Source organism: Syngnathus typhle, linkage group LG14, assembly GCF_033458585.1.
Source record: "Syngnathus typhle isolate RoL2023-S1 ecotype Sweden linkage group LG14, RoL_Styp_1.0, whole genome shotgun sequence".
NCBI classification, from domain to species: domain Eukaryota; kingdom Metazoa; phylum Chordata; class Actinopteri; order Syngnathiformes; family Syngnathidae; genus Syngnathus; species Syngnathus typhle.
In genome coordinates this window covers 1,362,761-1,385,865 of record NC_083751.1, presented here as the reverse complement: position 1 = coordinate 1,385,865, position 23,105 = coordinate 1,362,761, and the positions used below count along the sequence as shown (strand labels likewise).

Below are 23,105 nucleotides of genomic sequence, written 5' to 3'. Positions count from 1 at the left end.
TGTACTTTTATTTCATTTTGATTTTACCTGTAGTTTTTTTTTTTTTTTTAAGCCAGTTAGCTTCAATATTTCTTTTAGTTTGTTTTTGTTGTAGCATTGTTTTTTTTCTTTTTATATATGTGGAGTGTTTGTCCCCACTCCACATATGTAAAATAAGTTGTTATTGTGCAATAAAGTAAAGTTAACTACAGTTTTATTTGACCTTCCTTTTGCAGGGATGTGCAACTATACCGAAAAAGACTTAAAATGAAAATTGTGTGTTGTCTGAGGACTGCAGCTAATGTTTGGCACAGCCAAGTTAAAAGGTAAGTTCATATTGTGGAAAATAATTTCTCATGTTTAAAAAAAAAATTATATAAAATTATCATTTAATAACTTGTACTATAGTTGTTTCATTTTTGATTTTGACACATCTAAACCAAGACCAAACCTTGAGTGTAGTAAATCAGGCCTCCTTGTTGACATGATAAATGATAAGACCAATCATTTTCAGATATCAATCATTTCATGACTTGAACTTTCATCTCGTCCGCTTGCTCCGATGCCCCCGGCGGCCAAAAAGCATTTGATCCGAAAGCTGCTTGGAAGACTTTTCCAGCAGAGAGGAAATAATCTTTTATGTTAATTCCATTGAAGTGTAAAAAGCCTGTTAAATGATGAAAAGTGGAAAAAGGGGCAGAAGTTGCCATGTGAAAACATCCCTGTCAGCTCCCTGTGTACTAGCCTTAAGGTGAACGACGTCGACGTGCTTCCACTCATCTCCAGAGGTAATGTTTGCTTAAAAGGCATGTAGACATCTGCTCAAACTCTCGCCGCGTTCACTCCCGAATGAGCAGACGCGCTAAATCTCGGCGTTAGGAGTTTGATCATGTGTGCTCGCGTGGAGGCCTCCAGGTTAGCGTGACTCTAAAGTTCATGTCAAACCGGCTTGCTCTGGGATACGGCTCCGACACAATCTTACAAGGAGTGGATGTGAGACAGGCAATTATTTTACTGCTTGTGTGCGCTTTGCCATGACACTTTTTCTTTCGATACTTTTTCCCGAGTAATGCAAAATAAAATGTGGCATTTGGACCACAGGCAAACTTTCTCATTGGAGCCGTTGCGCTAATATCTGTTGTGTTCTTGTTATGTATGAGGTCATTAGCAAAGTGCTGGTTGGTTATCGTGCCTGGCCTCCCCCGAGTAACGCTCCCCATCCCCTCCTAGCACTACGCCAGTCTCCAGGTCCTCCCAATCCCCCGGGGGGGGGGGGGGGGGGGGGGGCGGGCGCATCGGGTCTTCTGCCATAATGAACTCCACAGGGACTGTTGTTCAGTTTCATTGCGGCACGAATTGCTCCCATGGAGCCTGGAATGCAGTAAAAACAAACAGAAGTAAATATCTGGAATTAATACATGCGGTTGTTAGCGGCAACTCCCTCCCCCCCCCTCCCCTTTGCGGTCCTCTGCTTCAAAGTATCGAAACATTTATGTATACGCTTGCTCTGATTTTTTTAAAGGTTGACCCGTGTTATGTTCTCCAAACGCTTGATCCCATAATCATGTAGTCCTAAGTCCATCTTGTGGTGAAAACTCTTCACTGCACTTTTCTTCATCTGCTTAGCTTTCATTGTTTAAAAGGAGGAGAATGACATCAGGATATGTAAATGAGCAAATGTCATTGGAAGTGGTTTTTTTCTTTTGGCTATTCAGATGTGTTGAATTTGTAAATGATTACTGATAATCATTATTTTGCAATTCCTCAGCTGTTTTTATTTTTTATTTTATTTTAAATATGTATAAGATTAAGAAACAAATGATGTTATAAAGATGCTTGTGGAAAAAAAAATAGCATAAACAGAATAAAACATTGAATGAAAGAAACAATAAGAAAATAAAGCAGTGGTCAGACCAATCACTGCTAATTTATGATTAATAAACAATATACCTTATAGCTGATTCTTATACGATGGTCTGATAAATAATTTTTTTTAGCTTTAGGGCTATTTCATACTCTAATGCTATTTTAATATTAATATTTATTCAATTAAATGCCAATACACACCGCTATTTCATATTTTAATGCTGTTTTGAATATGAATACTTATTCCATTAAATGCCAATGCACACCGCTTGAGAAGTATACGATTGAAAAACAGCAAGGCCTTTGCTCAACCTTAAAATAGGCTTTGCGTTTAAACGTCTCTGAGGTAAAGTATAATTTATGTGTCTGTATATGTAGATTTAAGAGTTTAAAAAAAAAATAGTGGGATAATCTCAGCTCATCATCTGTCCCAGGTGATATTCAAGTGGGGGCGAAAAAAAAAAAATAGGACCGTTCCAGAGGACATTGACTTGATTTCCCAGCGACCCCCTTCCCGTTTGTTTGTTTTGTTTTTAGAAGCCCGGAATATCAATAGTTGCGTGCACATTCGTAATAGCTTGTGGCGCATCCTTGGCTACGGCAGCCTGAGCTTCAAACATATTAGTTTGCTGGGAGAGAACAATCACCAGGGACAGCGGCGCCGTCCTGTTCATCATTTGAAAGGCGCTATTGTTTGAACTTAGGAAACTTTAAACAGGTTAAACTCATATTTAGAATAAAAGGCGCCGGCTTTTTCCGCTTGCCGTATTTGTCAGGATGCTCTCTCCTGAGGTTCGCGTCGAGAAAAGGCTCCCCTTGCAGTCATTTTTTCACTCACTCGCTACACCCGGCAGGCTACCCGATACACAAACACGTATGATGGCGCACACATACCTAATAAGCATGTGCACATAGGCACAAGCGCTGGCGTAATGACTGACTTTGGCGCCGCATGGCCTTAATGTGCAAGCACCGGGCAGGGGGGTCACGCCAAAGTACAAGGAGCCTGCAGAGAGCTGGGCCAAAATCAAAAGCTAAGTGGCTGGCTAAAGGACTCTTAAAAGCCTCGCGCTCTTCCTTCCCTCCCTCGTCTCACGCTTAACAAAACGAAACTCGCTTCAGCCTTCCGGAAGGGGCGTTTTCACAAACGCTTAAGCGCTGGATCAAAATCCGGTCTTCAATGTTTTGGCTTGACACGCCACGCAAATTCGGTCACGCTCGACTCCTTGTTTTTCCTTCTTCTGTGTAGCTTTCGGAAATATGGAAACATGCCGACTGATTTTTTGTTTTTTTACAGGTGACTTCAAGTTGACGCTTAACGTCACATCCGCGTCTTTAATCTTTTTAAATGTGAAAACAAAACCGGGAGCACTTTTTGACACTTTTGACGTGAAAGCAGTCGTGAAATGCAATTGCTTTCAGTTATTCAGACAAAGCCATTTTCTTTTTGGATGATAATATTTTAAAGTCTCCGATATTTTCGCCCTCTGTCAGACTTCCGAAAGGATTTCCCTCACTGTCACGCACGTGCCGGGCTCTAATAAAAGAAGCGCTCTCGCCGTAAAGTTGCCAATGAGCTGTCCCCAAATCAGCACGTCTGTCAGCCCAACTTAAACGGACTTTAAAGAGTCACTTTTCAAGATGAAGGTCAGCCGCACGTAGAATCAGATCCCGGCCAAGGAAAATTTGCGTGTTTTAACCGGGATTCCTTCACCAACCAAACATTTTGAAGCTATTCGGTATAGTCATGCAAGATTACGCAGCACTGTTTTTCCATTTAATGACCATCATCTATATATATTTGTTTTACTCCCAGCCAAGTTAAATTCAAAACATGACTCTCTTGCACACAACTTGAGCTCATAGGCCGTGTCTCACCTCATAACTGTAAAAGCCAGGACGATAAACTCATTGCAGTTCTCAAATTTAGGCCGGGGTAGTCTCGGGAGGGATTTAAACACAACTGCCGCTGGAGTCCAGACAGAGATGAGATGAGATGAGCTGAGCTGAGCTGAGCTGAGCTGAGGAGCCTTGTAACGGCGTGTGAGAGAGAGACAAGGGGGGGATGTTGTACACTTGGCCATGCTGGCTTCCCTCATTCACACGCTCCTTTCTGAACTGCAGCCAAAGCTCCCTGCGCCCGACCGACTCTTTACCTCCACTAGGATGATCAAACCAAACATTCTAAAAGTCTGTTTTGAAGGTTGCTGAGCAGGCAGCAGAGGGGCAATGAAAGAGCACGGCGCAGGGCAAGGCCTGTCAGCAAATCCCAAACACGCTAACCCGTCTTACTTACGATGAGCTGGTGGTGGTGAAGCAGCATCACCTGATAGACAGCCAAGGAGCCGACCTTTTTTTTTTTTTTTGATGGAACAAACAAAAAGTTAAAAGAAAAACTTGCGTCATTGATCTGCCTTTTCTGGATATAGGCAATAGCTGAGAGATGACTGGGGTTCGAGGGTGTCTCTCACATTTCAATCCCTGCTCCTCTGTGATCAATAAAAGTGAGCCGGAATCAAAGGCAGCCCTCTTTACTATTGTCTATTCTCCGTTAGCAGACAGACTGAGGAGCCTTTGATCGGCCTGTCTGCAGGGCCCACAGCCAAACCCGTCCTCCCTCACTCCCTCCCTCCCCCCACCACCTTCAGGTGAGCCCCGTTTGTGTGTGAAGGCGGCGGAACCGAAACGCGAATCGCGGAGAAAGCGAAAGCGCTCGCCGACCACAACATTGCAACACAATCTGCTCCGTGTCACGAGAGCGACGCTACCAATCAAAAAGGATTTTTATAGACACCGTTTATTTAGCAGTAATTGTTGTAGAGCGACAATTCCACAAACGTTTGCTATTTGGTTGGAAATGGCAACAGCTAGGTGTCGTTCAGCTAAGTTAAACATGGGATTTTTTTATTATATATATATAATAATATATTATGTTTTATTATATATATATATACATTTTTATTGTAAATGCATTTGCTCAAACACTTTAGTGCAAATCTATTTATATTAGTTATACTAGGTTCATCTTGTTTTTTCTTTTTCAATTACTTCTCTGGTTCTTCTATATCAAACAATTTGGTAAATAAACCTAAAACAAATTGTTTGATATAGAAGAACCAGAGAAGCAATATTTACATTATTAATTAGTACTGTTGTCTGTATAAACTAGGGAAGCACAATCGATTCCGCGATACTGGCAAAGTAGTTCCTATTTCAAAGAATTGTATGTTGACAACTTTCACAGTGGTGAACTGCACTTCACCTAAAGTGAACCCTCAAGTCAATCAGCAGTAAATTGATCTTGTTAATGAAGCACAGGGCATTGGTGTTTCTTTGCATGTCCTAGTTGAGCTAAGTCTGCAAACAAGTGGTGTCTTTCAAAAGTCACGTCCATAAAGCCAGCCTGGACTGTTTATTCGTTATTTATGAAGCGTGCCTGCAGGTCTAACAAACACGGCGCCGTGTTATTCACATGCCTGAAAATTAATAGACTGTGTGAACTTTATAGCATAACTCTGTGGCGTTGTTGTCTGGGGCCAAGCAAATGCTCGCCACAGAATGACAATCATATGCATTTATGCAAGCGAACAAACACACCAGGCTGCCGAGTGTGTTTGGTGAATTTGTTTAAAGGCCAACATTAGCATACGGCGACAGACAGCCAAGAGTGGCGACGGCCGTTTCGGAGCGCCGCTTCCGTGTCGGGTCCTCGCGGCCGGCGCCCGTGCCAGTCAATCAGCCGGCGCGTCGCACGTGAACCCAGGCGGCTATCAATTTGAATCTTTTTGCAACCAAGTGTAAGGTCATGACCTTTCAGCAAGCACTTGATCATGTAAGGTGGCACCGGAGGGGGCCCATGATGCAAGAGGAGAAAAGTTTCCTCCATAACCTTTCAACTCAACGTCCCCATGTGACGCTTGGATTGGTGATTAGTTAACAATAGGCATGATGAGATCTGCTTTTGTTTACCTTGCCTCAGCTCCGACTTCTTCTTCTCACCCCGAGTGTGTGTGTGAGCGTGACCCCGAGGCACAAAGTCACTTGATGCATCTTTCTGCAACACACACATGCACACCCTTCCCCCACCGCTAGATGATCCAAATGGTGCTGCAGAATCTCGGTGGAGGTCGGGAATCCGCATCCCCTTTAGGCGAGTCCTGGGGTGCCTATTTTCCCGTATACGCACAGTGAAATAAACATTCCACAAGCATGTGCGGAAAGCCACGTAGACACACAATTGCGTCTTAATGAGAGAAAGACGCGGCGGCGGCGGCGGAATGAAACGTAGCCACCGAGGACTGACCTGAGGTTCAGGGGGTGGCGGTGGCGGCGTCTTGGCAGGGAGTCGATCTCCCGGCGCTGATCAGAGGGCCGCTCCGCCGGGGCCACTCGCTCTGTCGGCGCTGCAGAAAGCAACTGATTAAACGCCACTGTCAGCCGCTCTGCAGAAAGAAAGCTTCCTTTTCTTTTAGATTGTTTTTTTTTTTTTCCCCCCTCTTCCCCGCACTCACTGTTTGTTTGTCAGTCTCCCTTTGTTTTTCTTTGTCCTCTGCCGAGACAGCGGCGCCGGTGGATCGGAGCTGCGAGCGTGAGGGATTTGTGCGTAATTAGCTGAAATGCTCACCCGAGCAAGTGCAAAAAAAAAAGTCCAATTTTCAACTTCTTGAACTATACTCCCTTTTAACGGGATTTCTCTGACACTCTAACTTCACGCCGACGATCAAAACATTGCCTCATGGTAGAAACCGACTTTTATTTCACTCTTTCAGTGTGTGGACATCAAAACACTTGCAAGTTCCATTAACGAGTTGTGCAAACTTGTGAGCGTGGAAAAAAAATAAGATATGGTTGAATATAGATGAAATGTAAACCAGCGCATGACCACTGTCGTGAAATGGTGCCTCGACTTTGTTTGGAAATGGCGTCCTACTTTAATGACTTGCCTTTCAGCACAGTATAGAAAGCATCAAGAATATACAGGACTGCAATACAACAAGCTAGAAACTGATTTTTTTTTTTTTGTGGAACTATTGGATTCAAGTAATAGTCACCCTCCAAAAACTAAAGATAAAATGAATTCATTTATTCCCCTAAATTTCTCTGCCAATTTTCCCACATATTTTGAGTCATGATTTTTATCATAAATGAATAATTTAATGATAATTAATTCAAAAATATATGTATATATCCAAATAAAGCTAATTTAATTGACGGCGCTGCTTCAATAAGTACCATGTTAGAATAATAATCATAAAAAATTGCGGGTCAGAGGTTGCCGGCGACCTGGTTGGTCCTTGCCGCCTCTCTTCACTTTCCAGCCAAGTCGCAGTCGTCCGTAGCGTGCGTTGAGCTCAGTCTATCCGTAGAAGGTGAGGATTTCTCATTGTTGACTGCTCTGCTCCGCTCCGCCATTCTGGCACCAATAGAAGGTTTGGAAAACTCTGCCCATTATCTGTGCCCTCTGGCCTAGTTGGGCGAGTCATCCAAGGATGGCCGGCAACACTGGCAGCCTGGGGCCAAACTTCTCTGACTGCCAGCCCACTCGCTCGCTCGCTCGCGCCCGCCACATAGTCCGTGTCAGCAAAGCTTTTGTTGCTTGGCCTCAATAAGGCTCACTGTGCTCTTGGGCAATACATAGAAGCTTATTTTCCCCTACGGAGCCGAAGAGGGAAGAATGAAAGAGGTTTACCGTCATTGTAATTTGCACTTTGACTGGATGGTGATTGCCCTTGAACTCCGGAGCGAGGCACACAATAGCCACTTTGCATACACATCCAGCCAAGGAAAGTTTGTCTCTTATTTCAAAGTCACGATGCGACCTTTACCCTGGCTGCGGCAGCCAGAGGTGGAGAAGATCTTTTGGCCAGGGAGGGGAAACTGAGCGTTGTCTCATCTCCTCCCACAGGCAGAGAGGGGGGAAGAAAAAAAAAAAAAAGGATAGGAAGGTGCATGCACGGTGACGGGGCAGGGGCATTTTGAGCCGGGTAGGGAAGCCATGGCTGCTGGCACAAAGGATGCTTCTCCGTCTGTTTTTCAGCTCCATTAATATCACAGCTCCATCCTCATTCATTATTCATGAGGCGTCCGGCAAAGAACGCAAGCGGGGAGGAAGGTGGGCAAGCAAAGGCCAGAGATAGCTCCAATCAGTCCCGCTTTAAATGACACTGAGCGACAGCGCCTGGGGTTTTATGGCTCGCTGCTCAAATGAGACACAAAGTCCAAGTCGGCCCGGCCCGCTGTTAATGACCAGCAGGAAGCATTAGGGGCTGCAGTGCTCGTAAAGCTCGGCTCCACGCTGGCTAACAAATGTGCCCAAAACTTGATCTACATTGCGGCGGCGCCGCGCTGAAACTTGCATTGAAGCCACCTGATCCCAGGTGACCAAAAAATGGGGGGGAAAAATGATTTAATGTTCATATGAGAGAAATACAGCAACATGAGAAGGCTAGACTCCAATTTTTAATTGAGGTTGTAAATGTCACTAGCACTGCATTATACTGGTCAAACGTGTCCTTAGAAACGCGTCATGAGCTTCTGTTATATCAAGTAAATATTAAACAACACTAATCAGGGTGCATTTACAATTTTTTTTTTTTTAAATCAGAGATGCAAGTACATTTTTCTACATGATTTTACATTATTCCAAACCTCAAAATATCTCTAGTACCTTAAGTTTTAATAATAATAATTACCGTTTTTTTCCATGTATAATGCGCCCCCATGTATAATACGCACCCTAAAAATGGCATGTTGATGCTGGAAAAAAGCCTGTACCCATGTATAATACGCACCCAAATTTTGACTCCTACTTAAGTCCGTGAACGTAAAATGATTTCAGAAAAAAGATCGTCTTTGGGAACAACCGGATGTTATTCTGCCGGTCAGTATCACTTTTTTTGTTTTGTACCCATGTATAATGCGCACCCCAGATTTTAGGACAATAAATTAGTTAAATTTTGCGCATTATACATGAAAAAAAACGGTATTATTATTATCACTCTTAATAATAGCATGCACTTAGGATATCTGTCACTTAGACCATCTTGCAAAATCGTTTAACCCAAAATAAAATAAATATTCAATGGATATTACAAGGGAATATTTATGCACAATCTGTACTAAGCATTTTACAAAAGACTGAAAAATATTTTACCATCTCATAGGGCCCATCCATTGAATGTCTTTGGTGTGTGCGTGTGGACTGAATCTTGAGTGTGTGTGTGTGTTTTTATGAAGCCTCAGAAATGGTAATGCCCTTAACCCTAATCCCAACGCAGGAGAGAGCCAACTGTTGGTATTGACTTTGTGAACGTTTACCATTGAGAATTCCGACTATTCAATTCCATTTCAACTGTAGACGAAGAGGGAGAAAGTCCCTGGGTGCCATGTTTCTCACATGCAAAATAAACATGCACACACACACACACCGTGTGTATTCCATAGTATTCTCCAGTGATATTGACTCAATTGGATTTGAACCCCTCTCTGCAGCAGAGACAAACCATCTCAACATAACAAAGGCTGTGTGTGTGTGTGTGTGTGTGTCATTTCAATTGAACATATCTTTGCCACCTCCATCAAATTGCAATTAAAATGTGCAAGTTTTGCTTCCCCCCCCCCCCTTCACTCCAGTTTTCCCTCCCAAGCCATTTGTCAGTCTCCGGCCTCTTGGCCAGCAGCACCACCCATGCGTGTTCTCCGAGGATTGATTCCACTCAGCCTCATCCTCCCACCCCCCCTCTCCCTTCCTCGGCCCACCCACATCATTTATACTTGTGAGCATTAAGACTTGTCACAGCCTCTCAGTCAGGCAGGCCCTTTATCCAAACGGGCCATAGATTCTCATTAAACGGGTTGAATCTCCACTTCCTGACACAGTGGCCATCACACGTCCACCCTGCCGTATCTCCGGCGCTGACTATTTGTCCCATCTAACTGGACAGAAGTAGCGAGGCCATTGCTTGGATGGCATTTCATATCAAACTGGCAAGCACGCACTTTTACGATGCTGCGAGGGGGGGGGGGGGGGGGGGGTTCTAGCACCAATAACGTATCGCGATATACTCCACTTAGCATACCTTTACTGTCCGATGAGGATAAGGAATTATTTGTGTGCTTTTTTTTTTATCTGGGCCAATATCAGCGATAAATATCTACTTATCTTTCCCCCCACTTCTCTTATTCGACCTGCTCAGATGTCACAGGTACAGCGTCCACTGGACAATTCCGATTTTCCTTTTTGATGGGATGAGGTGCTAATCATCATTTGAACCAAGCGCGTTGACAAGAGAGCAGCGTTGTGTGGTCAGCGGATGAGAAGCGCTCCTCCGAGGCCTTGTTAGTGCTGGGTCACTCAACTGCCGGCCACATTTCCAAACGGCCAATCAAATCCTGAAGTCTTCCGACTCTGCCCTTCGTGTATGTGTGTGGGGGACAAGAAATTCTGACTTGTGTTATCACGTCTCACAGGCATGTACACAAACTGTCCTGAGGGGCTTTGTTTCACCATACATGATAAAAGACACACACACGATGAGGTCAGAGGTCGCGTGTGTGCAGCATGGCCTCCTAGGAAGAAAACAGTGCAGCGTCATGTAAAAAAGAAATGGTCCACCTTCTTTCCTATTGGCCCGCTCCTCGGCTTATTTGAGTACGCCGGGTTGAATCCAGGGTTGAGTTTGATTCCGACATTCGTCTTGGTGTTGCTGTGCGTGTATATATATTTTTGATATTATACATCAACATTTAATAGCAGCAGGAGGGCGAGAGCCGTCTGTTTTTTTTTTTTTTTTTTCCTCCACCTCGGTGTGAATGCGCCAGATCTGTCACCACGCAGGGGGTGGAGAGAATGTCATGGAGGAGCTATGTCTTTCTTCATCGTATCCATCCGCATAGTATTTTAATTGGCTTTTCTCTCGCTGCCAGGCGAGAAGGAACAAAGGTGAGCGGCGGGATGAATGGTGAAGGGGTGGAGGGAACGCGCTGCTCCGGGTTGCTGTTTTTACGCCGGCCAGCTACGCGGCCTCATCATTGCGACCGTCACAATAAGCCCACACGCGACCTTCTGCCTGCGAGGCGTCGCCCGACGTTTCCACCTGAAGCGGACAATGGCATTCCTTCCGTGTCGGATCAGGCCGCGTCATGGAAACCGACTCACGGTGACCGCCAATCATTGCCAGGCGAGAAAGACTAGATGTTTGTGCGAGGTGTGTAAAATGTGTGTGTGTCTTGTATGTTGATGGTTGATGTACACGCCTGGAGGGCAAACGCTCTAGGCTGCTCTCGTTAAGAACCTGTCAGTCACTGGCAGAGAAGAACCACAAGGAGTCCAAATTGCACCATTGAGGGTGTGTGAATGTATGTTACATGTGTTTGTGTGTGCAAAAAAAAAAAAAGCTCACACTCCTGGCTGCCCCTCCCTCCCCCTAAAAAAATAAATAAACAGTGAAGGAAAAATATATGCACGAAAAGGCTACTTGTGGTACAGAGTGAAGCCATACTGCCCCCTAGTGGTTAGAAAGACTTGCGTCACCACTTGCACTGCATGGGAAAGTCGAGACGTGACGGCGTCTCTTTAGTTTGTCACGGTGACACTGTCACTTATCTGAAAGAGGAAATGGAGAGGAAGTGTAATTTTACCACAAAAGTCTTTTTTTTTTTTTTTTTTGGGCGAGAGAGGTGCAAAAGGATGCAGAAAATGCAGTCTTAAATATTCTTGTCACTGCCATTGACAAATAGAAACAGCAGTTGTCCTCTGTGCTTCTCAAACTTTTTAAACCAAGTTAACAAAAGTAAATTGGACCACCATAATAATATATACCAGAACAATCCAAAGTTAGAGTTGGAGTGCTGAGATGACTGACGGATGGCAAAGAGCACCGACAAATCTCTTTTGTGGTCACAGCTGTGACTCTATGGAAATACTAACAGCACTTGGTTAATGGCTCCCTCCTCTGCAATAATAAGCAGCCAGCCTTACGTACTCAAACATATATTGCGTTTATATTTTTCGAATCCCAAATTCGAATCGATACTCCGTAAAACAACAACGTACACAGTATGCAAATAAGAAAGACGACATTTGCGGAAGTTGTATCATTCTTACCACACCCTTTGACTCAAGCGCTACATAAGTGTTGGGAGCCTAAAAAAAGTTCAGTTTTCCTTCACAGGCGCAACAATTCAGTACAAACTTTTGATTAACTTATGCTTATTGCAACTTACTTTCATCAGATTTTTCTTTTTATGATTTACATTGCTGAAAAGGGGCAGCGTACCCTTGGGGGATTGTTTTATTGCATTCATTAGGAGCAAATGAATGCAATGATGCAAAGTTGTAGTCACAGAATCTTCAGTTTTGAGAAGTGGAAAGTGCTAAATTTGTGATCTATTCATCAGAACCCCAAATTTCCTCCCGGGTTTCCGCTTGAAACCCCCTAGATAGACCCACAAAAGTGTTTAGTCATGTTCGGCAGTGCACACGCTAGTTCTCCCTTTACCTCTCACCGACAATAATAAAATGAAGTAAAATAATCAAATCAAATTAAAGAAGTCCAACTGTCGTAGGAAATTGTCTCAATGCACACTGCATGACGATGAGAGAGGGGGAAAAAAATCCTCACCCATCTGTTTTTAGTCAACTAAAGTTAATATGAGTTCAGTCAGGGAAAAGAAAAGCCCACAATAAAAGCCATTCATGCAGGAAGAGAAAAAATCTCCAAATCCAAGGCCGCATGTTGAGAAAATAGCAAAGTCGCTATGTGACTTATCATCATTTTCAAACACTGACCATTAGCCTAGATTTGTGGGGGAAAAAAAAAAATCACCAAATTGTCACATCGGAGCTTTCACCCTGACACTGATAAAGTTAAAATAAAAAAATCAGACTGCCGCTACTGTTGTAAAATGACTAAGTTGTATTTGATATGACAAAAAAATGTGACGCTAATAAGGACTCGCGGTCAAGTCAGAGGTGTTGTCTCATGTGTGCGATGAATGAGGGCGGAGTCACAAAGAAGAGGACCTTGAAGATGTTTCACTTCTGTTTGTCTCTTTTGGAATTATTCCGCTGAAAGATTTCATTTCCAACACAGAGTCAACGCGAGTGAGTCAACGCATCCATCGTGTTCTCCAAAAAGAAATAGATTTCAAAAAACATGTCAAGTGAATTTTTTATTCTTCTTTAGTCAGGTGGGTTTTTTTTCACACACGCTCGATGCCATGACTTCCTGTTCTTGATGACGATGGTGAAATGAAGCTTCCTGTCACCCAACGTTAAGGCAGCTTCGTTCGGCGTGACATTACTCTGGCTTCACTTGAGGCGAGCTTTTCAGACCAGGAAGCTGCGTCAACAGATAAGACACCAAAACGTAAGTGGCTTCAAAAATGTCCCTCTTGATGTTGAGTATGAACATCTGCTTTGTTGCTTCCCACTAGGTGACTTGGTGGCACACATGGAAGGTCAGCGTGCTCTCTGGAGCCAGCTGCTGTGGGCTACTGTCATCTCGCTGGCCTCCTGTAAGTCACCATTCATTTTGTTCTTTTGCAAACTTGAAGTTGCTTTTTGGCAAAATGGATGTTATTGCGAGAGCCGTTTTGGATCCCCCCCGGTATGAACAATTGACTTGAGCCCCTCGGGCTAGAAAACGTGTTCCATGGTGAGAAAGAGAAGCATTTAACACAATGTTTCTCTTCTGCTTTGTGTGCACGCTAAAAAGGTGATGGAGAGATTTTTGGGGGTTCGGGTTGTTCTGGAAAGATTCATCCCTGGGGACTGTCAGGAGATGAAGGATGTACCTACGTGCATGTTTGGGTGTTCATGTGTGTACAATGACTCCATGCTTTGTCAGTGTTTCCAAACTTTTGTTGCGCAAAGGCATTGAATCTGACCAAATGTAGATATACAGGGTTAGTATGCACCTTGGAGTGTCCCATCCTGGTGTCATATTTATAAATGATATGTCTACCACATTCAATGAGAACGGTGGACAAGTCCATTGTCCTGGCACCAAATATGACAATGCGCCCGTTTGCAGTCCCAACACGGCCCCAGAAATGCTATGGTACAAAAATATTATATACCGTAATTTTCGGACTATAAGTCGCACCGGAGTATAAGTCGCAGCAGCCATAAAATGCCCAAAAAAGTTTAAAAAAATATATATGTATATAAGTCGCTCCTGAGTATAAGTCGCCCCCCACCCAAACTATGAAAAAAAAAACGCGACTTATAGTCCAAAAATCACGGTACTTTTGTGCCAGGTGAGACATTTTTAACCCACCTGTATCAAAGTTAAGGCCCGAGCCAGATTGGTTCTGCCACATCATGTTGCTAGCTAAATGGATTTCTTTTCATTTAGACACAAAAACTGGATGAACATTTGATCTTCACCTTCTGTAGAAGGGCGAAGAACAATATTTAAACACAGAAATGAACTCAATTCTTCAAATGGAGAAATTCCATGGAAGATAGTTGTTGGTTGACTGCTACCAACCAATTTAATACTATCCCGTAGAAATGTAATTAATTCAACATGTAAAATGAAAGAGTTGTATCATGTATCAGCTAAATGATTACATACATTCGACTTTTTTGCTTGTGCTTCTCGAATCAAGTACAAACTTCAAAGTTGACCACTTCCGCGTTGCGTTCTGACTCGTTTCCTGACTGAGCAGAGCAGAGCACATCGGGCCAAGCAGACAGAAAAAAACGACTTGGGGAAAATGTCGAGAAAAAAAGGGGAAGCGCAAAATGAAGAAGTTTGGTCCGAAATGGCAGACCTAAAGCTGTTTGTTGAAGTCATGGCAACACGTTGGATGGGGACAACCTAGATGAGTGGCCATTTGGGAAGATGTTTGGCGTCGTTTCAAAGCATCTTTTTCCCTCTCCGTGCAAGTTTCCACAGAGCCCACCCACTTCCACGCTTGGTGGTGAAATGTCAGTGCAAGTTGCAAGCATCACCTAGAAAATGTGGGCGCACTAAACCACATCCTGACTATTGTTAATGGTGGCCACGCCAACTTTTATTCTAATTGGCACGCTAAAAGCCGATAGCGTGTTTGCGGGAATCTTAAGTTGGGGAATGACTTGAGTTCAACTTCATTGTCAAAAGCATTTTACAAAATATATATATATATTTTTTTTTTTAAAGTGCAGTTCTTTTATTACAAAACATAGTGGTTATAGATGACTATAAATTAAATTAATGAATTAAATAACTAAATGATTTTCTTTTCTTTTTGGCGATGTTTTGTGAGTTTAAAGTATTGCCGGTGTTCTTTCTAAAGTGAAAGCAAATGTGGGGGTTGTAAGGCAGGAAATGATGGCTCGCTTTCCGAAACGGAGACCGGGTTGTCTCACGTTGAGCTTATTCTGATCGCTTCTTTTCAGATTAACTTGTAAACTTCCACTTGATATTCTAGATGTTTGTTGCGGTTGTCTTTAGGTGTATTTTGAGGAGCTAAACCCTGACAATATAATATCAGACATTCTTACACATTTATCTCCGATGTAAAATATTCAGAAAGCAACATTTGAAAGTTTCAATCAAAATTGCATGACTGTATTTCAATTGATTTGTTTGAAATATGTCAAAAAATGTCAATATTTTGTCCTTTTCTTTCTTCTCTCATTTTGATTGCAGGTGAAAACATAACAGGTGAGTGACAACTCATCATGACACGCAATTGGCAAAGAGCTTGCTGACTGATTTTTGTTAAAAAATCTGACCCTAAGCATTTTAGAAAATAGACGCATTCAATTTTGACAAATAAAATAACTGTTGATTCTTAACTGCTCCATCCATTTTGAAAAGCGCCTCAAGGCTCGCTCACAGATGTGCTTAGGGTCTTCAATAAACTCTTTTTAGAAAGCGGGGAGGAAGTGGTAGTATGCAAAAAAACAAAAAAAAAAACACGCAAGAACTGTGAGAACATGCAAAGGCCCCACTGAAAGAACTGAGCGCAGAAATTGAACAGAGAGGCAGACGAGCTCCACAAATGCATCCATATCACGTGATCCAGTCCAAGGAACACAGCTGTGTTCTCTCTTCTCCAGTTTCTACCCCAGCAAACTTCTCAACGCAAGCCTCAGACGCAACCAACAGCCCAACAGTTTCTCCCATTCCCTTCCTTCAGAGCTCGACTGAAGTGACGTCTAGAAATGGTGAAAGGTTTTATCATCGTCATTTCCGGTGAAGCTATGTGTGTGGGTGGAAAATGTAGCACTAATACGAATATTTTCACTGTTCTGTGTTCTTTTCCAAACGACGTGAATAAATATCGAGCAGCCTCTCTACAAAATCAGTGTAAGTACCAATTTCCTAAAAAAAAAATTGGAATTTAAAAATATACACGGCTTTCTATCCATCCATCTTGTTTTTGTGTCAACGTAGGCTCCTACACCGTAACAGCCATCAAGTACGGCTTGGGATTCGTCATCAACGCCTCTTCCAACGCCACGTACAAATTCATTTTGACGGAAGATGGTGGCCCGGCCAAAGAAATCCATCATAACGCAACAATGGTCAACATCACGGAACTCAAACCGTGCACTGAATATAAGCACCGAGTTCAATATTATGTTGGTGATGACAAACTTTTACAAAATTGTAGCTACAGCAACGGTGCTCCGAAAAGCGCGACAGGAAAAATGAGTGAGTCAAACGACCTCAGCCTTTTTCACACAATTAACTTCCCACGCAATCTGAGCCTTGCGTGTACATTTTAGGCCAAGATGACATCACTTTCGACAAATGCTCCACCGGGTGTCTTTCGCTCTCCACCGGCTGGGATGTCAGCACGTCTCTACGAGATCCGTCGAGGAAATGCGACAATAAGCCGTGCGTCCAACTGGACACCGGCGACATTTGCTCTAATCGCACGATAACCTTCACTTGCGCAAACTCCTCCTTGCAGCTAACAAAGTTCATCAGTACCGGTACGTTTAACCATGCTACAAGTCTCTCCTAAAAACAAAATCCTTATTTATTCTTTTTCTTTGACAGATTTCCTCTCTGGACTTTCAAAGAACATACGACAGAATGTTCCCGATCAACTGCCTGCAAATATCACAGCGGAGTTACCTCCTAAATGCACCGACCTCTCCGTTGTTTATTCCTGTCTTGACCGTCAAAGTATGTGTGTCGATATTCTCAGTAACTTTAGTAAGAAAAGTTTTGATGTTGTGTCACAGGACTTTTTTTTTTGCAAACGTAAATAATCAACATTAAATGAGTGCGACGGTTGTGAGACGTTTTTTGTGTTTCTGCAGACGTAGCCAAGAACGTGTCTGATCTGGAACCGTACACAAAGTACTTCTGTACCGGTCAGATCCGGGAGCGTGATGTCATCATAGCAAATCTGTCAACGATCCATGTGACGATTAACTGCGGTATGTTGAAACAGGCGGTGGGAGAAAACAATTAGAAACTACTCGCTGATAAAGGTGGCTGGCTATTTGTGCATCCGCAGATCTTAAAGTCCAAAATGTAAAGAGCAGCCCTACTAATACTTCGGCGACGCTGACATGGACAACAGCCAGTGAGAATTGTCCAGACTTCTTATCCGGACCAAATCCGCCGTCGTATAAATGCATATGCAGGTCTCAAATGGAAAAAGAGAAACAATGTAAGCAAGATGCAGTCTGGTTTTTAGAATAGTCAATGCAAATGTTTCTCTTTTTGTCCAAAAACTTGAAGACTGCCAATTTGCCAATTATTGATGATGTTGATAGTTGCTTTTTTTTTTTTTTTTTTCCCCCCCCAGGTATGGCAACCAAACGGAATGAGACACATTTTGATTGTATGGTTGGTCACTTGCAACCATACACCGATTATGAATGTAGAATCAAACCCATGTACAAAGATCAGGATGTTGCACAAGGAATTATTAAAACTAACTTCAGTACTGAGATTGGAGGTAATTGTGTTCAGTCCATCTCATTTCTGTCTTTTCTTTTTTTTCTTCTTTTGTAAGTTTCCTTCCAAAATACAAAAGTAATTGAAAACACAGATATTTCGGCAGACGTGAAAAATGCTATTGAAGCAAACGGCAATTTTCAATCGCACCGTACGTAAATATAATGTAAAACTGTCACTTATTTATTTATTTCCTTTTTTATTTCCTAAAGTAAAAAAAAAAAAAAATGGTTTTAATGACAAATGATCATTCTTTCTTCCCACAGCTCCAGAGGACATCTCTGTACTGGATGCAAAAGTAAACGTCAACTCTATCGAAGTCAAATGTACACATTCACAAAGGTTTAATGGACCCGATGGGAAATTCCATGCAGTACTTTATCAGGGTAGTAGAGTTGTGAAAACAAGTAACAAGACCAAATGCGCATTCTTTTTCCAAGATCTGAGCTTCTCCACCACCTATGAATTGAAGGTTTGTACTCTACATCCATCCTTAGCAATTTGGACATAATTGCCATGAAAATGATGCTTTGCTCTTTCAGGTATATGTGTCCAACCAGGTCTTCAATAGTACCTTCTCGAAAAAAACCTTAACAACTGAATGTAGGTCTTTTATATATATATTTCAATGTCATTGCATGAAATAAATGACATTTGTATTTCTCGCTATGTGTTCTCGTTTGGCAGATAATGAAAAAGCCCTTATCGGCTTTCTTCTCTTCCTCATCATTTTCACATCTCTTGCGCTGCTTGTGGTCCTCTACAGAATCTACGTCGTGAAACGTCAAAGATTCCGGTAAAGCCGTTTGGTCTTTGACTCAGCATTTACCGGAAGGTTATAAATAAGCGTGAATTTGTAGGGAACATTGTAATGGTGCTCGTGTGATTTGGTTGTTTGTGTTTACAGAGACATGAGTGAAAATTTGCTTCTGATCCCCAATGCAAGTGAGTCCACGGAATGTACTAGAAATCTCTTATATTATGTGACATTGAAATGAGTTGAATAGATATTCTATTAAAGAATACAGCTTCATAAATACATTCATAAACGTCATTTTTGTTTACATACTTTGCATACACTTCAGAAAATAAGGCAAGTTTCTTGTAATTATTTGAAGTCATATGATTTCAAAAGTTCATCTCAATCAATTATAATTTGGTGCCATTTTCCAGTCATTAAATTCCAAAATGTTGGATTCTCAGTGAAAGATCTGAATAGTTTTCAAAGCAGCTCGGGTTTACTGTTTCCACTTATTTAATAACAATTTTTTTTTTATTTCAAAACACAGAAAAAGCAGAATGTCAGTTTTATACTAATTATAGAGCACTACCCTACCTCCCATCTACTTCTTCTACTTGATGAATGCATCTTGACTCATTGTACTGTCAATATAAATATAAAAGAAAGTATGGACTTCCTCTTTCAACATCTTGTCAATGCTTTGTTCTCGCGCAGCTTCTGTGGAGCCAATCGAAGCCAACGTCTTGCTGGACTCGTACAAAAGGAAACTAGCTGATGAAGGACGCCTTTTTCTCGATGAGTTTCAGGTTGCTTGCTTTCTCCTCATGGCCGTTTACGCTAGATGAGAGGAAGCATGCACTGAACGAGAAATATCCTGCTTTCAGAGCATCCCCAAAATTATTACCCATTACACGGTGAAAGAGGCCAAGAAAAACTACAACATCCCCAAGAACCGTTATGTGGACATCCTACCATGTATGGAGTGGCTTGGTTCCTTAAAGCAAAAAATTAAAAATGCATTGGAGCGTTCCAACATTTGCTCTCTTGACCAGACGATTACAACCGAGTCCAGCTCAGCACAGGAAACGGAGAGGCGGGATGCGACTACATCAACGCCAGCTTCATTGATGTATGCAAACGGTATCCTTATAGATGTTCAAGCTCCACTTATTGAAATATTTGCTCCTGTGCAGGGCTACAAGGAATCCAAGAAGTACATTGCAGCTCAAGGTAGCGGTCGTGCGCTTCTTTGGATTGCCAAGTGTGTTTGTGTCAATGTGTGTGTGTGTGTGTGCAGGCCCAAAGGAGGAAACTGTGGTGGACTTTTGGAGGATGATCTGGGAGCAGCGCTCTTCAATCATTGTCATGGTGACACGCTGTGAAGAGGGAAACAAGGTAAGATCATACAACTTCATCATACATATATTTGTTTTTATTCTTTATTATAATTTTAGTTTTTTAAATATATTTTTTTTACAGAACAAGTGCGCGCAGTACTGGCCTTCTATGAACCGAGAGACGGAGATATTCGAGGAGTTTATCGTCAAGATCAAGTCGGAAAATCACTTCCCCGATCATTCCATCCGCCGTCTTAGCTTGACTAATGTAAGTCGGCGGCGAAAATGTCACCTCCGGATGGCTGCGGTGAGTTGAGTAGCGCCTTTCCTTACAGAGGAGAGAAAACTCTGAGCGAGAAGTCACCCACATCCAGTTCATCAGTTGGCCTGACCACGGCGTCCCCGAGGAGCCGCACCTCCTCCTGAAGCTCAGACGCCGCGTCAACGCCTTCAAAAATGTTTTCAGCGGGCCCATTGTCATCCACTGCAGGTAAGTCATAGAATAAGTCAAAAAAAGAAAACACCCAAATTTATTTTGATGCTAAAATTATTTTGATTTGATTTGAATTTTCAACATGTGAACACAAGACAGGAGGAAGATGCATTTATTATTTTCCATTGATCAATTGAAAGTCAAGTTTCTCATCCGGCTACTTCCTCCGTCTGGTTGAACTCATATTGAAGTGATAAGCGAAGCTTGATTAACATCGTTTTATTCTTGCGTAGCGCTGGAGTGGGCAGGACGGGCACCTACATCGGCATCGACGCCATGATCGAGTGTCTCGAGGCCGAGAGCAAGGTGGACATCTATGGCTATGTTTTCAAACTCCGCAAACAGAGATGTCTCATGGTTCAAGTGGAGGTAGGAAATCAAATTTGACAATTTAGTAGTCCCAAGAAAAAAAAGAGAGATTAAATAACGATGTATTTATCTCAGGCCCAGTACATTCTGATTCACCAAGCCCTGGTGGAGCACAACCAGTTTGGAGAAACAGAAATCGCACTGTCAGAGCTCCATGGTGCCCTGAGCATACTGAAGGAGAACAACTCTGACAGTGAACCAACTTTCCTGGAGGAAGAGTTTCATGTATGGACTGTATAGTTAGTTGATCACCGAATAATTCACAGCAGATTTGCTCAAAATTGAAATTGTATCGTCCTGCAATTCAGAGACTTCCCAACTGCTACAACTGGAAGACGTTCAACACCGGGATCACCGAGGACAACAAAAAGAAGAATCGCTGTTCCGCTGTCATCCCTTGTAAAAACAACTCATCATCTGGACAAAGGCATTTGGGCACATTGAATGAGGGACAAAATAACATATATCGACTCAATATTCCATTCTCACATTCATTTGCCTCAATGCCTTTGTCTGTCTACATCGGCGTTGTCGTTGATGTTGCGAAATCATGTCGTGTCTGCTGTGCTAAACTTGCCCCATTCAGATGATTACAACAGAGTGCTGCTGAGGTTGGATGACGCCCTGAGTCAGGATAGCAGCCATGATGAAGAGCACGATGAAACCTCAACTGATAGTGAAGAGGAAGAGGAGAACACCAAATACATCAACGCCTCCAACATTCACGTTTGTGGTTTTTTTTTTTCCCTCCCCCTCAAAAGTTGCAGTAACGACAATTTGAGATCGTTTTCTTGGTGCACACAGGGCTACTGGGGTCCACGCAGCTTTATTGCAACCCAGACTCCTCTGAAAAACACCCTAGCTGATTTTTGGTCCATGGTTTACCAAAAAAAAGCCTCCACTATTGTCATGCTGTCAGGAGCTAATGATGAAGAAAAGGTATCCAAATATTTATCCCACGAATCATTTACCGTATCAAATGAACTCATTCTGTCTTGTGTACAGGAGTCTGCGTACTGGGAGAAGGAGAAGAGCACTTACGGGGATATCGAAGTGGAGGTGACGTCAAAAGACGCTTGTCCAAATCTGATCAAGCACAACATGCTGATTCGTCACGTCAAGGTACCGTGATGTTCATTTTCTTACTCCAAGTCCAGTATCGCTCAATATTTCATTCCTTCGGTCCACAGAGGAAAGACAGTCGTGTCGTGACACACGTCCAGTTCCTCAACTGGCTCGATCGAGAACTACCAGAGACGTCTCAAGACTTGACTGACATGATTAAAGAAGTTAAGGATTTTGACCAGCCCCGACGAGGTCCTCCCGTCGTGGTCCATTGCAGGTAATCGACAAGACTAACTCACAAGGGTATCATGCTGTGAAGCGATGACCAAGTTTTGGATTCGTGTGTGCGTACGCCTCAGCGATGGCTCATCTCGTTGCGGCATTTTCTGCGCTCTGTGGAGGCTGCTCGACAGCGCCGAGACGGAAAAGGTCGTCGACGTTTTCCACGTGGTTCGAACCTTGCGCAAGGAGCGACAGGGCATGATTGCAAGTCTGGTAAGAACTAGGCGTACCATTGAAATGATCTTTCCAAAATAAGACTTTGGTGTGCTTCGGACAGGCCCAGTACCAGTTCTTGTACGATGCACTGGATGGGGTCTATCCAGTCCAGAATGGAGAGGTGAAAGCAGTCCGGCCCTCTGATGCCGACTCTGTCTACTTGGTGAATGAAAGCATGACAACAGGCCAGCAAAGTGAAGAAAAGGTTGCAGAGCTAGCCTCCGCTACCGAGATGAGCCAGCAGGGGGCAGCAGAGAGTGAGAGGGATCCTGTGCCTGCTCATGCATAGATGGCAGGAAGACAAAACGGAGGCTGAGAAATGATCCAGGACGAGTGGTTGCAGGTACATGCGCTTTAATTCGATCTTTCCGTGTGGGACAAAGTTTTAAACAAATTTGGGGCCTTCAAACCTTCAATTTATTAGGGATCTGTCCAAGTAAAGGCGGACAACACATCATCTTTTTATGGATCACACTTCTTTTTTTTTTTTTGGAACGCTTTCAATCCTGGGGAAGATGTCACATACCACATCATTTACATTTTTGTACATCACTGCTCCATCTGAAAATGTCAAAAGTTTATTCTGTAATTTGTTAGGCGATACAGCATTAGGTACTCGGATATGCTCGGACATGTTTTTTAATCATCTGCTCTAAGTGTTTGGTCCGTACAGTACTTTACGCTCAAATTCACTCAAGCTAGTCAAGAGATGGAAGATGAAAACCTCAAAGCTAAATAGTTCAATGAATGATATGAATGTCTTAATATTGTAAAAAAATTAATAAATGTATTAAGATGATGCTTTTAAAATGGATCATTGTTCTTCATTTAGGAAAAAA

General features: G+C 42.8%; 1 protein-coding gene across 3 annotated transcripts; it reads left to right on the top strand.

Moving 5' to 3' along the window:
- The first annotated feature begins 12,807 nt into the window (after window positions 1-12,807).
- ptprc (protein tyrosine phosphatase receptor type C) lies at window positions 12,808-23,076 on the top strand. 3 transcript variants are annotated; one of them, XR_009717806.1, is made up of 33 exons: window positions 12,876-13,035; window positions 13,125-13,214; window positions 13,282-13,362; window positions 15,489-15,503; window positions 15,902-16,009; window positions 16,134-16,151; window positions 16,239-16,499; window positions 16,574-16,783; window positions 16,851-16,979; window positions 17,117-17,236; window positions 17,317-17,472; window positions 17,611-17,763; window positions 18,029-18,234; window positions 18,305-18,365; window positions 18,450-18,558; window positions 18,670-18,707; window positions 19,219-19,310; window positions 19,389-19,479; window positions 19,557-19,633; window positions 19,698-19,734; window positions 19,802-19,899; window positions 19,984-20,109; window positions 20,177-20,331; window positions 20,568-20,703; window positions 20,779-20,928; window positions 21,012-21,102; window positions 21,290-21,429; window positions 21,508-21,642; window positions 21,709-21,825; window positions 21,894-22,045; window positions 22,128-22,263; window positions 22,328-22,609; window positions 22,691-23,076. XR_009717806.1 is itself a non-coding variant. In XM_061296384.1 (32 exons), the coding sequence occupies exons 3-32, from the start codon at window positions 13,299-13,301 to the stop codon at window positions 22,553-22,555; spliced, it is 3,609 nt and encodes a 1,202-aa protein (XP_061152368.1). In that variant the 5' UTR covers window positions 12,808-12,949; window positions 13,032-13,214; window positions 13,282-13,298; the 3' UTR covers window positions 22,556-23,076. The 3 variants fall into 3 exon arrangements, 2 of the variants coding, with proteins under 2 accessions (XP_061152368.1, XP_061152367.1); XM_061296384.1 differs by having other exon boundaries at window positions 12,808-12,949; window positions 13,032-13,214; window positions 22,328-23,076; XM_061296383.1 differs by having other exon boundaries at window positions 22,328-23,076.
- The last annotated feature ends 29 nt before the right edge of the window (window positions 23,077-23,105 follow it).

Bases quoted from the DNA above. Each gene is read 5' to 3' on its own strand.
- ptprc (XM_061296384.1), top strand. From the start codon at position 13,299: ATGGAAGGTCAGCGTGCTCTCTGGAGCCAGCTGCTGTGGGCTACTGTC. The intron at 19,311-19,388 runs GTTGCTTGCTTT...TCCTGCTTTCAG, and splicing joins TTTTTCTCGATGAGTTTCAG to AGCATCCCCAAAATTATTAC. The intron at 21,643-21,708 runs GTATCCAAATAT...TCTTGTGTACAG, and splicing joins GAGCTAATGATGAAGAAAAG to GAGTCTGCGTACTGGGAGAA.